Genomic DNA, 12,533 nt, shown 5'->3' with positions numbered 1-12,533 from the left:
ACCAGTAATCTGGTGTGACAATCTGAGCACAGTTCACCTAGCAGCCAACCCGGTTCTACATGCTAGAACAAAGCATATAGAGTTGGATCTATACTTTGTTCGAGAGAAGGTCATGAGGAAGCAAATAGAAGTCAGACATGTACCAGCCATTGATCAACTGATAGATGTCTTCACTAAAGCCATTTCAAGCTCAGTGTTTGGTCTTATACGAAACAAACTTAAAGTAGAAGATCTAACTACTTTAAGTTTGAGGGGAGCTGTTAAAAAACCTTAGCTTACTAAGCAAGCTTTGCAAAGCTTCTAGTATAAGCTTCTGTAGTAAAAACGTACTCTACAAGTTTTCAGTAGCTTTATGTAACTTATGTATAAATAGATAGTTACTTGTTGATTTAATGATTCAGATAATTCATTCAATATACAATATTCTTTCCAAATACATTACAATAGTTTTCTTTATATTGCTAAATAAGAAGTGCTATATATAGTGTTGTGCCGACAACAAAGGCCACTCTTTCCTTATCTATTTAGAGCTAAGCCGTACTTTTGACAAAGGACTGGGACAATACATTTTTTTCTTTCTTTTATTTTTTTGTTTGTAATCACACGTGTTCAGATTATTATTCCCCATAGAAGTATATGAAAAACTTTGAAAAAGGAAAAGAAAGAAACATATAGATTCAACAATGGAAGATCTCCAAAGCTTCCTCATAGTTTGCCTGTCATGTCTAGTATCAACCATCCTGGTCCGAGCCATACTCACCAAAACTCGGACCACAGCTCGCCTTCCGCCGAGCCCGCCAGCCCTTCCGATCATCGGACACCTTCACCTCGTCGATCGATTACCCCACCAAGCTTTCCACAAAATCTCCAACCGCTACGGACCCTTAATTCATCTCTTCCTTGGCTCTGTCCCTTGCGTGGTTGTTTCCTCACCCGAAATGGCGAAAGAGTTCCTTAAGACTCAAGAAACCTCGTTCTTGAACCGGCCTAATCGGAGTGTTCTGAATTACCTTTCTTACCCCTGGTCTGATTTCGTCTTTGCTGAGTTTGGACCTTACTGGAAGTTCATGAAGAAGCTTTCCATGTCCAGGCTTCTCGGCGGACAAACACTCGACCAACTCCTTCCGATAAGGAGCGACGAGCTAAGGCGGCTTCTGAAGCTGATTCTCGAAAGGGCTAATGAGAAAGAGGCAGTTGAGGTTGGTGGAGAACTTACAAAGCTGACTAACAATGTCTTTTCGCGGATGATCATGAGCAAGAGGTGCGCAGAGAACGATGAGGAGGGCGACGAGATCAGGAAGGCGGTGAACGAGACGGCGGAGCTCCTTGGCAAGTTCAATTTTTCGGATTACATTTGGTTGTGTAGGAAGCTAGATTTGCAAGGGTATTGGAAGAAGAGTAAGGAAATTCATGAGAAGTTTGATAAAATGATGGAGAAGATTATAGAAGAGCATCAAGAGGCAATTACGAAGGTGGAGGAGAAGGGAAAGTATAAGGATGTACTTGGTATTTTGCTTGAAATATTGGAAGATGAGAGCTCAGAGGTCAGATTGACAAGAGAGAACATAAAGGCATTTGTCCTGGTATGAAATTCAGACACAGCATTTATATATCTATATATATATATTACTAGTTATATGAATGGAATTTAATTTTCTGATAGGAAAGTTCAAGAGTAAATTACAACATTTGTGATCATAATTTTCTTAGCTTAGGAGACAAGACTATTTATTTATGAATAATGTTTTATATGGCTCTTAGTAATTTCATTTATTGAGATTAATTGTTGTATCGTGGATGTCATAATTGGTGCATTAATTTAATTACTTCTAATTAGATAGTAATTTGTTATCTGGTTCATTTTGATGTATGTATCACGGTTTGAGTATCTCCTGATTTGATTAAAGGCACATGTAATTAACTCAATCTCTTTGAAGAATATTTTTTTTTTTTTCACTTAGTCAATTATTGATCTTGGGCTATTGCAAATAATCTGCACCATATTTGCATTCTGTTTCTATATATCATTGACTTCTTTATTGCTTGGGATACAAGATTTGCTAGTTCAATGTCTACAGGCCTCTTACTTTTTCATAATGATTGTATAAATCTAGACATTAATACTGTTGGAAAAATGGCTTGTTAAACTATTTTAAAGGCCCATTTTAAGGTCCATATTTGAATGGGGTCTAATAGGTTTTTGGGACGGATCAGGATGGCTTTGTGTTCTCCGTCGCAAGGAGATCGAATTCGGATATTCTCAAAATGGATATCAGGTGAATGAGAAATTTATGCTCTAAGAATGCAACTTGTAATGGTTAAGTTGGTTTGGAAAATTGCAAAATCCCACATTGGCTAGGAATGGAGCCATGGTGGTGTTTACCAAAGAGACTCTCTCACGCGCAGGGGGGGTACGAATCACGGTCCCAGCGGGTTTGGGACCCAATGTGTGCGCCCGCGACCTGCGGATACGAATGCCGGACTGGAAAACCCGCTCCGTGCGAGCTTATTTTTGTAATTTTTATTTTTGATTCAGTCAAGACTTTTCCAGCCGTTTGCCCTAACCTTAATGTTGTGCTTAATGGCTGGTAAATTGAGCATAATGGTGATTAAAAGGGGCACAATGGTGTACTTAATACCGACCTTAAATGTGAAGTTAAAGACTGGTTATTGCATCAGTTTTTCCACAAACCTATAAGCAAAGTGTGGCCAGATTCATCATGGGAAATCAAATGTTTTGCTCCATTACAATGCAGATTATTGTGTGTCTTAAAACACCATAATTGCTTGTTTATGAAACCTCTTTCTCAATAGCATATATAAAGGGTCTCCACATGAAGGAAGAGGACACTCATTCCGAAATCTCTTCTCCTTTCTCTTGGCTCTCTCTTTTCGAGCTCTTTGTGCATCTATTTTTGTAGTTCAGTCTTGGTGATAGAGGGAAGGTCCAAGTTCTAGTTCGCCAGATGGTTCCGATAGTGCTTTAAGCTACCGTCGTTGTCGTTGTATCCTGGGAGACGGACGTCCAACGTTGCAAGCACTCACCGGAGGGGACGAATCTGTTTTAACGAAAGCGTGATTCATGTGTCTCGACACCCTTGCAATTCCATTTCCGAGTTTGGTAGAAAGGTTGAATTAGTTTGTAACGATTTCGTTATTTTGTTTTTTCCATAAATTATTGTTGTTCTTCTTTGTATTGTCCATATTTTTCTAACAATCTTAAAACAGAGTTGGATTTATACAAAGGCGGACTTTGCAGGAGGAAAAGGAAAAAAAAAACGTTTTTTGTTGTTGGAAATTTTTTGTCAATTTCCTTACTAACTTGGAAATTTTGTTTTGAAGAAATGGCTGATAACATGAACATGGTTATTCCTACTGGAAGCAACACTATGACGCCTGAGCCGTCACCTATAGGATAAACGTTTGTCTCAGTCCCAACCCCCGCTTTGACCTCGACGCGTCCTTCGCTAGTCTCGGTTCCTGTGAACCACAATGAAAAGCCTGATAAATTCAGTGGGCTGAATTTTAAGACTTGGCAACAAAAAATGTTGTTTCATCTGACAACATTGAATCTTGTGAGATTCTTAAAAGAGGATCTTCCTACTGTTAGAGAGGATGAAGTAGATGCTTAAGCATTCTACGCGGTTGATGCATGGAACCATTCTGATTTTCTGTGTCGGAACTATAGCTCAAAGAAAACAGCTCAGGATTTATAGGAATATTTGGACCAGAAATACAAGTCCGAGGACGCAGGTGCTAAGAAGTTCTTAGTAGGCCAATTCCTGAATTACAATAGGGTGGACTCGAAGACTGTCATTAGTCAAGTTCAAGAGCGCCAATTGATAATTCACGAGATACATGTTGAGGGAATGGCTATTAGTGAATCCTTCTAGGTAGCTGCGCTAGTTGATAAGCTACCCCCCTCCTGGAAGGAGTTCAAGAGCTATCTGATGCACAAGAGGAAAGAGATGACCGTTGAGCAATTAGTTGTCAGGCTTCACGTTGAAGAAGACAATAGGCGGACTGAGAAGAAATTCTCTAATGTAACCATAAACTCTGCTAAGGCTAATGTCGTGGAGCATGATAGCTCCGAAAAGAAAGGAAAGCCTGGATCCAAGTTGGGACCAAAGGGAGGAATTGTCAAGAAGAAATTCCAAGGGAAGTGCTTCAATTGCAATAAGGTTGGGCACAAATCGGCGGACTGCAGGCTGCCAAAATGAAACAAGGATAAGGAGGCCAATGTTGTGGACACTATTTCCAAAGAAGTGTTTGACATCAGTTTTTCTGCTGTGGTCTTTGAAGTAACTTGGTCGACTCCAATCCAAATGAGTGGTGGCTCGATACTGGGGCTACAGGACACATTTGATGTGACCGGGCTGAGTTTACTGATCTAGTTCCGTTGGAAACTGGAGAGAAGCTTTTCATGGGCAATTCTGCAACTTCTGTGATCAAGGGCCAAGGAACAGTGTTCTTGAAGATGACCTCGGGCAAGGAAGTGAAGCTCCACAATGTACTTTATGTGCTCGACATCCGGAAGAATCTCATATCCAGGACAATGCTGAGCATGCACGGCTTCAAGATGGTATTTGAAGTCGATAAGATAGTTTTGTCTAAAATGGGAATGTATGTAGGGAAGGGTTATGTAAAGAATGGCATGTGGAAAATGAATGCCATAGTTGTAAAACCCAAGAAAATGAAAAAGAAGAAAGAATCTTCCGTTTATATGCTTGAGTTTCTTCTAACTTATGGCATGGCAGATTAGGACATGCTAATTATGATACCTTGCATAGATTAATTAACTTAGATCACATTCCCGCATTTCATATTGATTCAAAACGTAAATGTGAAACTTGTGTAGAGGCAGAACTAACAAGGTCATCATTCCAAATGATAGAAAGGAATACTGAGCCACTTGATCTAATACATAGTGATGTTTGTGACTTAAAGTTTGTTCAAACTAGAGGTGGTAATAAGTATTTTATCACTTTCATTGATGATAGCACAAAGTATTGCTATGTATATTTGCTAAAAAGCAAAGATGAAACTGTAGAGAAATTTACTCTCTACAAGCGAGAAGTTGAAAACCAACTTAATAAAAAGATTAAGATGGTAAGAAGTGACCGAGGTGGTGAATATGTCGAACCATTTAGTGCGCTTTGTGCACAACATGGAATTATTTATGAAGTCACACCTCCGTATTCTCCCCAATCAAATGGCATTGCTAAACGAAAAAATTGTACCTTAAAAGATATGATGAATACAATGTTAATAAGTTCTGGGTTCCCATAGAACATGTGGGGGGAAGCCTTTTTTCAGCTAATTACCTTTTAAATAAGGTTTCGCGTAAGAAAGTCGATAAAACCCCCTATGAATTGTGGAAAGGAAGGAAACCTTCCTACAAATACTTGAAAGTGTGGGGGTGTTTGGCCAAGGTAATGGCTCCAACACCAAAGAAGATGAAGATAAGTCCGAAAACGGTTGATTGCATCTTCATTGGGCATGCTCATAATAGTACCGCATATAAGTTCCTTGTGCATGAATCTAAAAACCCTGACATACACAAGAACACGATAATAGATTCTAGGAATGCATCATTCTTTGAGCATGTATATCCATGTAAGACTAAGGAAGATAAGCCAAGTTCATCAAAATGAAGTTTTGAGACAATCATAGAAGATTGTAGTCAAAATTCTGAAAATGATGGAAATGTGGAAACAGAGGAAGAGCCTAGACGAAGCAAGAAGGCAAGGATAGAAAAGTTTTTCGGACCAGATTTTCTAACCTATATGCTAGAGGTTGAACCTCAAACGTATAAAGAAGCTGTGAGCTCAATTGAGGGTCATAAAGAAGCTGTGAGCTCAACTGAGGGTCCTCTATGGAACGAAGTCATAAAGAGTGAGATAGATTCCATCCTACAAAATCATACTTGGGAACTTGTAGACCTTCCGCTAGGAAATAAACTACTAGGTTCTAAATGGATTTTTAAACGAAAAATGAAGATAGATGGAACAATTGACAAGTATAAGGCCAGACTAGTAATAAAAGGTTATAGACAACGAGAAGGCATTGATTACTTTGACACGTATTCTCCTGTGACGAGAATAACATCTATAAGGATGATACTAGCGATTCTTGCATTGTGAAATCTTGAAGTCCATCAAATGGATGTGAGGACAGCCTTTCTAAATGGAGATCTGGAAGAAGAAATCTACATGGAACAACCTGAGGGTTGTGTAGCTCCAGGACAAGTGAAGAAATTCTGCAAATTGGTGAACTCTTTGTACGGACTGAAACAAGCACCAAAATAATGGCATAAGAAATTTGACAATGTTATGATGTCAAATGGATTCAAAATCAACGAGTGTGACAAATGTGTTTATGTCAAGAATACAGAAGACGGTTATGTCATTCTTTATATGTATGTAGACAACATAATAATTGTAGGTAGCAGTGATCGGATGGTCAAATCTACCAAACACATGTTAAACTCAAGGTTTGACATGAAAGATATGGGACCAGCTGATGTGATTTTGGGGATCAAAAGCAAAAGGGTGACTGATGGTCTCATATTAACTCAGTTACATTACGTGGACAAGATACTTGATAAGTTTTATAAAAATGATTCTGGTATAGCCAGAACTCCTATTGATATTATTTAACATCTGTCCAAAAATAGAGGAGAAAGCATATCCCAGGTGGAGTATGCTAGAGTGATAGGCAGTCTGATGTACTTAATAAGCTGTACAAGACCACATATTGCCTTCACTGTAAGTAGGTTAAGCAGATTTACGAGTAACCCAGGAGATGACCACTGGAAAGCAATTGTGAGAGTACTGAGGTAATTAAGATATACTCATAATTATGGACTGCATTACACAAGAGAACCTACTATTTTAGAAGGATACTCTGATGCAAGTTGGATATCCGATACACAGGATTCTAAGGCTACCAGTGGATATGTATTCACCTTGAGTGGTGCAGCTATTTCATGGAAATCCTCTAAGCAAAGGGTAATAACCAGATCCACAATGAAAGCTGAGTTCATCGCTTTGGATAAAAGTGGTGAAGAAGCTGAATGGCTTAGATATTTCTTAGAGGACATTCCTGATTGGCCAAAACCTGTACCTATAATTTACATACACAGTGATAGCCAATCAGCTATTGATAGGGCACACAATATGATGTATAATGGTAAGTCTAGACATATACGTCGTCGACATAATACCATTAGACAACTGATCTCAACAGGAGTCATAGTCATTGAGTATATAAGGTCGAAAGATAATATTGCGGATCCGCTGACCAAAGGACTGAATAGAGATCAAGTTGAAAAGACATCAAGGGGAATGGGACTAAAGCCCATGAAATAAATAGGTTGAAGCAATGGAAACCCAACCTAGCTGACTGGAGATCCCAAGATCTAGGTTCAATGGGACAACTAAATTGTTTAGACCAGCTGAGTTCACTGTGGGGGTAACCCCAGCCAATTCCTATGATGATAACAGTGAAACCCGCATGAGAAGAGCTTAAATATCAGTTTTTAATGATTCTTATGCGTCAGATACGTCAGGAATCCAAGCGGAGTAATACGAGTTACTCTTCATTAAGAAATCATCTATGTGAGAGAGAAGTGGGGTCGCTTCAAAGGAGAATTGTGAGGGCTCAATTCTTCAGAAACTCTTGCAGAACCACGTAGATGTTCATGGCCAAAATGAACATAACCATGAGCACAGAACTGTATCAAAAAGATGTCTGTGTGAGGTATATTAACGTTTACACAAAGGCAGAACAGTTCAAGGACATCGCGTCTACTGGTTAGCCAGTAACGTTAATGTATTCTCACGAGGGAAGGTTCAAGGGTTAACGCCTACTTATCCTTTGCAGGTGTCGACTGTAGAACTCTATCACCGTGTTGAGTCTGTGTTTTCTCATCGTCAGTCAATTTTTCATTCATGTGGAGGATTGTTGGAAAAATGGCTTGTTAAGCCATTTTAAAGGGCCATTTTGAGGCCCATATTCGAATGGGACCTAATAGGTTTTTGGGATGGGTCACGACGGATTTGCGTTCTCCGTCGTAAGGAGATCGCGATCGGATATTCATACGCTCAAAATGGATATCGGGTGAATGAGAAATTTATGCTCTAAGAATGCAACTTTTAATGGTTAAGTTGGTTTGGAAAATTGAAAAATCCCACATTGGTTAGGAATGGAGCCATGGTGGTGTTTATAAGTGATTGCGCTTTGAAGCCTAGGTAAGCATGTATACCAAAGAGGCTCTCTCATGCACAGGGGGGGTGCGAATCATGGTCCCAACGGGTTTGGGGCGCCATGTGTGCGCCCGCGACCTGTGGACACGAATGTCAGACCGGAAAACCTGCTCCGTGCGAGCTTATTTTTGCAATTTTTATTTTTGATTCAGTCAAGACTTTTCAAGCCTTTTGCCCTAACCTTAATGCTGTGCTTGATGGCTGGTAAATTGAGCATAATGGTGATTAAAAGGGGCATAATGGTGTGCTTAATACCGACCTTAAATGTGAAGTTAAAGGCTGGTTATTGCATCAGTTTTTCCACGAACCTATAAGCAATGTGTGGCCATATTCATCATGGGAAATCAAACGTTTTGCTCCATTACAATGCATATTATTATGTGTCTTAAAACACCATAATTGCTTATTTCTGAAACCTCCTTCTCAAGAGCCTATATAAAGGGTCTCCACATGAAGGAAGAGGACACTCATTCCGAAATCTCTTCTCCTTTCTCTTGGCTCTCTCTTTCTGAGCTCTTTGTGCATCTATTTTTGTAGTTCAGTCTTGGTGATAGAGGGAAGGTCCGAGTTCTAGTTCGTCGGACGGTTCCGATAGTGCTTCGAGCTACCGTCGTTGTCGTTGTATCCTGGAAGACGGACGTCCAACGTTGCCTCAAGCACTCGCCGGAGGGGATGAATCTGTTTTAAAGAAAGCGTGATTCACATGCGTCGACACCCTTGCAATTTCATTTCTGAGTTTAGTAGAAAGGTTGAATTAGTTTGTAACAATTTAGTTATTTTATTTTTTTCATAAATTATTGTTGTTCTTTTTTGTATTGTCCATATTTTTCTAACAAATACATATGATAAAGTTATCACTTGTGTAAATACATGAGATTTATATGGTGATTCAATTAATGAAACATATTTTCTTGTTTTCAGGAAGTATTTGTAGCTGGGACAGATACTTCTGCCATTACCATAGAATGGGCACTGGCAGAGCTAATGAACCACCCAAATATCATGGCCAAAGCAAGGGAAGAGATTGATTCTGTAGTTGGAAAAACCAGACTAGTAGAAGAGTCTGATATTGTCAACCTTCCTTACATCCAAGCCATAGTAACGGAGACACTGAGGCTTCACCCTGCTGCGCCGTTGCTACCTCGAGAATCATCCGAAAAATGCACGATTAATGGCTACGAAATTCCAGCCAAGACCCAGCTGTATGTTAATCTTTGGGCCATTGGAAGGGATCCAAAGCATTGGGAAGACCCACTTGAGTTCAACCCAGAGAGGTTTCTTAGTGAAGAAGGAACTTTAAAGAACCAATTGGATGTTAGAGGACAGAATTTCCATCTTTTGCCGTTTGGGAGCGGACGAAGAGTATGCCCCGGGGCGTCCCTCGCGTTGCGTTTTGTTACAACGAGCCTTGCCGCGATGATTCAGTGCTTTGAGTGGAAGGTCGACGGGAAAGATGGACCTGTAATTGACATGCAAGAGGGACCTGGGCTCACCCTCCCAAGGGCTCATCCCTTAATTTGTGTCCCAATTTCTAGGCTCTCTCCACTGCCAATATTTTATAGCGCATTAGATCATCTCACTTAATAAGTTAAACTTTTAAGATGGAAACTCAAGTTCTTAAGAAATCATATTTCCATTTTAGATTGTGGATGCTCTTTACAGGAATTTCTTTGAACATTGATGATCACGTCATTTTGTGTAGAATGAAGAATCTTGTGACCTATTCATGTTGATGCATGCCAAATATAGCAGGGTTATCAGAAAAGTGTGATGAACCCACGGTTTTAAGTGCACAAGTCAACGGTTTGCAAAAAAAAAAAAAACAAAAAAACAATCAAACAAATAATCTGAAATCAAAATAAATGTGGAAAATACATAATGAAAAAAGGAGAAGAATAACGACACATGAAATTTTATCTAGGTTCAGATCTCAATGTGAGATCCTATGTCATGTAATATGGTGTTTTCGTCTATTATGATTAATCACAAGTGATTACAATAATGATACAAGAGTACTCTCTAAGAATCCTCTCTCAATTCTCTCTCACTCTCTCACTTGTTCTCTCTTCAATACAATTATTCTCTCATAATCCCAATTCAAAAGTTGATTCTCTAATATGTTTCTCTATGTTTCCTAGCCCTTAAATAACCTCCAAAGCCCTTTGTGTTGTCACAAAGTTGATTGGTAAGTTTTCCAAATCAAAAAATGGAAATTTTGGCCAAAACTAACAGTTTCAGTTTTCCTAATTTCACACCAACGCCGCCGCGACACTGGTCGCGCCACTCGACCAGTGTCGCGGCGCTACTCCATGTAGCCTGCGGCGCTACTCCATGTGGCCTACAGTGCTATAGCGCTACCAGATCAACGCTCATTCTATTAATGAACGCAAACTTCACCAATTAGGCGCTACGGCGCCAAGAATCGGCGCTGCAGCGCCACGCCTACTGTTTGCCATGCAAAACTATATCGCTGCTTTGCTGTTGCGCCATTTTTAACCACGATTAACTTAGAGACAATCCTCACAAAAGTATTGTTATTCTTTCTATATTTGATAACTCTATTAAAAATAGAGTTATTTCACTATTTTACATTTAAAGTGATTAATTTTTTAGATTTTTAACTTATTTTATTTTATTTTACTTTATTTTGAATTCTAATTAAGTTAATTTTCATTTTAGTTTTATTTGACTTTCTTTGTTTTATTTAATTGGATTTAGTTTTATTTTAATTTAGATTTTCATTAGAATTGTTTTATTTTATTTTAGTTTATTTAGTTTAATTTTAGTAATTTCTATTTTAGTTTCCTTCCAAATCAATTATTTTATTTTCGCTCATTCGCAGAGCCCCACATGTCTTCCTAGTCTCCCACTTCCACAGCTTGCCCAGCCAATCGTCGCCACGTGTCCACCATTAACCAGCCCCAAGCCTCTCCCTCTTGTGCGTGAATCAAGGGGAAATGGGAGGTTTTCATTAAGGGATTTCAAGAGCTTTCAGAGACATGAACCAGAACCCTTTTTGCTCACTTTTAGCACAGTAGCCAAGGAACCCAAAGAAGAGATGAAAGAATTAATAAGGCTTTTCTAAGCCATTTTGGAGAGTGAAGAAAAAAAATACAAAAATATATTTTGGTTTATTTTTTGTTTATGATTTTAATTTTTAGTGTTAGATCTAGGTTTTATTTTCAATAAATAATCAAGAGAGAAAACATTTGGAGATCAAGAAGAATGAGAGGAGGAGAAGAAAGAAGAACTTGGAGCTTGTTACAACTTCACAAATGGGTTTTTCAGTCCTATTCTCATCTTTTTATTTTTTATGATTTGTAAACAGTAAAACCCTTGATATTAATTTGTTTAATATTAGTTATGAAGTAGTTGTTTCTCTAGAGCTTTAGTTTTTCTTAACTATGAAGTGTCCATTTATTTTAAGTGCTTTTTATGATTCATTTGTGTTTCTCTTGTAATAATGCCTCTAATTTAATTGGAAAATGGATTAGTCAATTTGATATTTGGGTTTAATACTCGGGAGATTTTGTTCGAATATAGGTTTAGGGAAACATAGTTTAGGTTGTTTTGAGTCTGAGAGCAGATCGACACTTAGATGCTCGTTGAGAGTCTAGGATATTGTGAGACTGAGAGGCGATCAGGTCCTTGATTATCAACTAGGATTTCGATGGTTGTGAGGTCGAAAGGCGATTGACATTTGATTTTCAATTTAAGGGATAAACTTAATGAATGTGTAAGTATGCGGGTTAGATAGAGATATTGACTCGAATATTTATGCATATTATTTCATTCGACGCTCGAGAAAGATAATAAGGTTAATTCCAAACCCTTGATTAATGAATTAGGAGATTCACTTAAGTATAAATTAGCATGGATTAATTGTGGTAAAATTGATGCTCTAGAATTTCCATTACTTATTTTCGTTACTTTATTTTGTTTGCTTAGTTATCTTTATTACTTTCTTTATTTCGTTGTTTATTCCGGTTGTTCAAATAATCTTAGAGCCAATCACTTTCGGTACTTAACGAAAACTAAATACATTTTTCATGAAATCGACACTCTTATTCATACACTTTATTACTTGAGGCGACTCGTGCACTTCCGAGCACAAATCACGCAACAATAGGCAATACACCATATCACCAAAAAAAGAAAAAGATGGAGTCCCCAATAATTTTGCCACTTGTGTCAACATGCCATCGAACTTTGAAACGTACATGCTCTCACCCTATATATATATATATATATATATATATATATATA

General features: G+C 38.4%; 1 protein-coding gene across 1 annotated transcript; it reads left to right on the top strand.

Moving 5' to 3' along the window:
- The first annotated feature begins 680 nt into the window (after positions 1 to 680).
- LOC21410674 (cytochrome P450 93A3) lies at positions 681 to 9,851 on the top strand. The gene is made up of 2 exons (XM_024175338.1): positions 681 to 1,583; positions 9,189 to 9,851. Exons 1-2 carry the CDS (start codon positions 684 to 686, stop codon positions 9,849 to 9,851), a joined length of 1,563 nt encoding a protein of 520 aa, XP_024031106.1. The 5' UTR covers positions 681 to 683.
- The last annotated feature ends 2,682 nt before the right edge of the window (positions 9,852 to 12,533 follow it).

Source organism: Morus notabilis, unplaced genomic scaffold (genome assembly GCF_000414095.1).
Source record: "Morus notabilis unplaced genomic scaffold, ASM41409v2 Scaffold78, whole genome shotgun sequence".
Lineage (NCBI taxonomy): Eukaryota > Viridiplantae > Streptophyta > Magnoliopsida > Rosales > Moraceae > Morus > Morus notabilis.
Note: the sequence above shows the minus strand (reverse complement) of the source record. Positions and strands in the feature narration are given on the sequence as shown.

Bases quoted from the DNA above. Each gene is read 5' to 3' on its own strand.
- LOC21410674 (XM_024175338.1), top strand. From the start codon at position 684: ATGGAAGATCTCCAAAGCTTCCTCATAGTTTGCCTGTCATGTCTAGTA. The intron at 1,584-9,188 runs GTATGAAATTCA...TCTTGTTTTCAG, and splicing joins ACATAAAGGCATTTGTCCTG to GAAGTATTTGTAGCTGGGAC.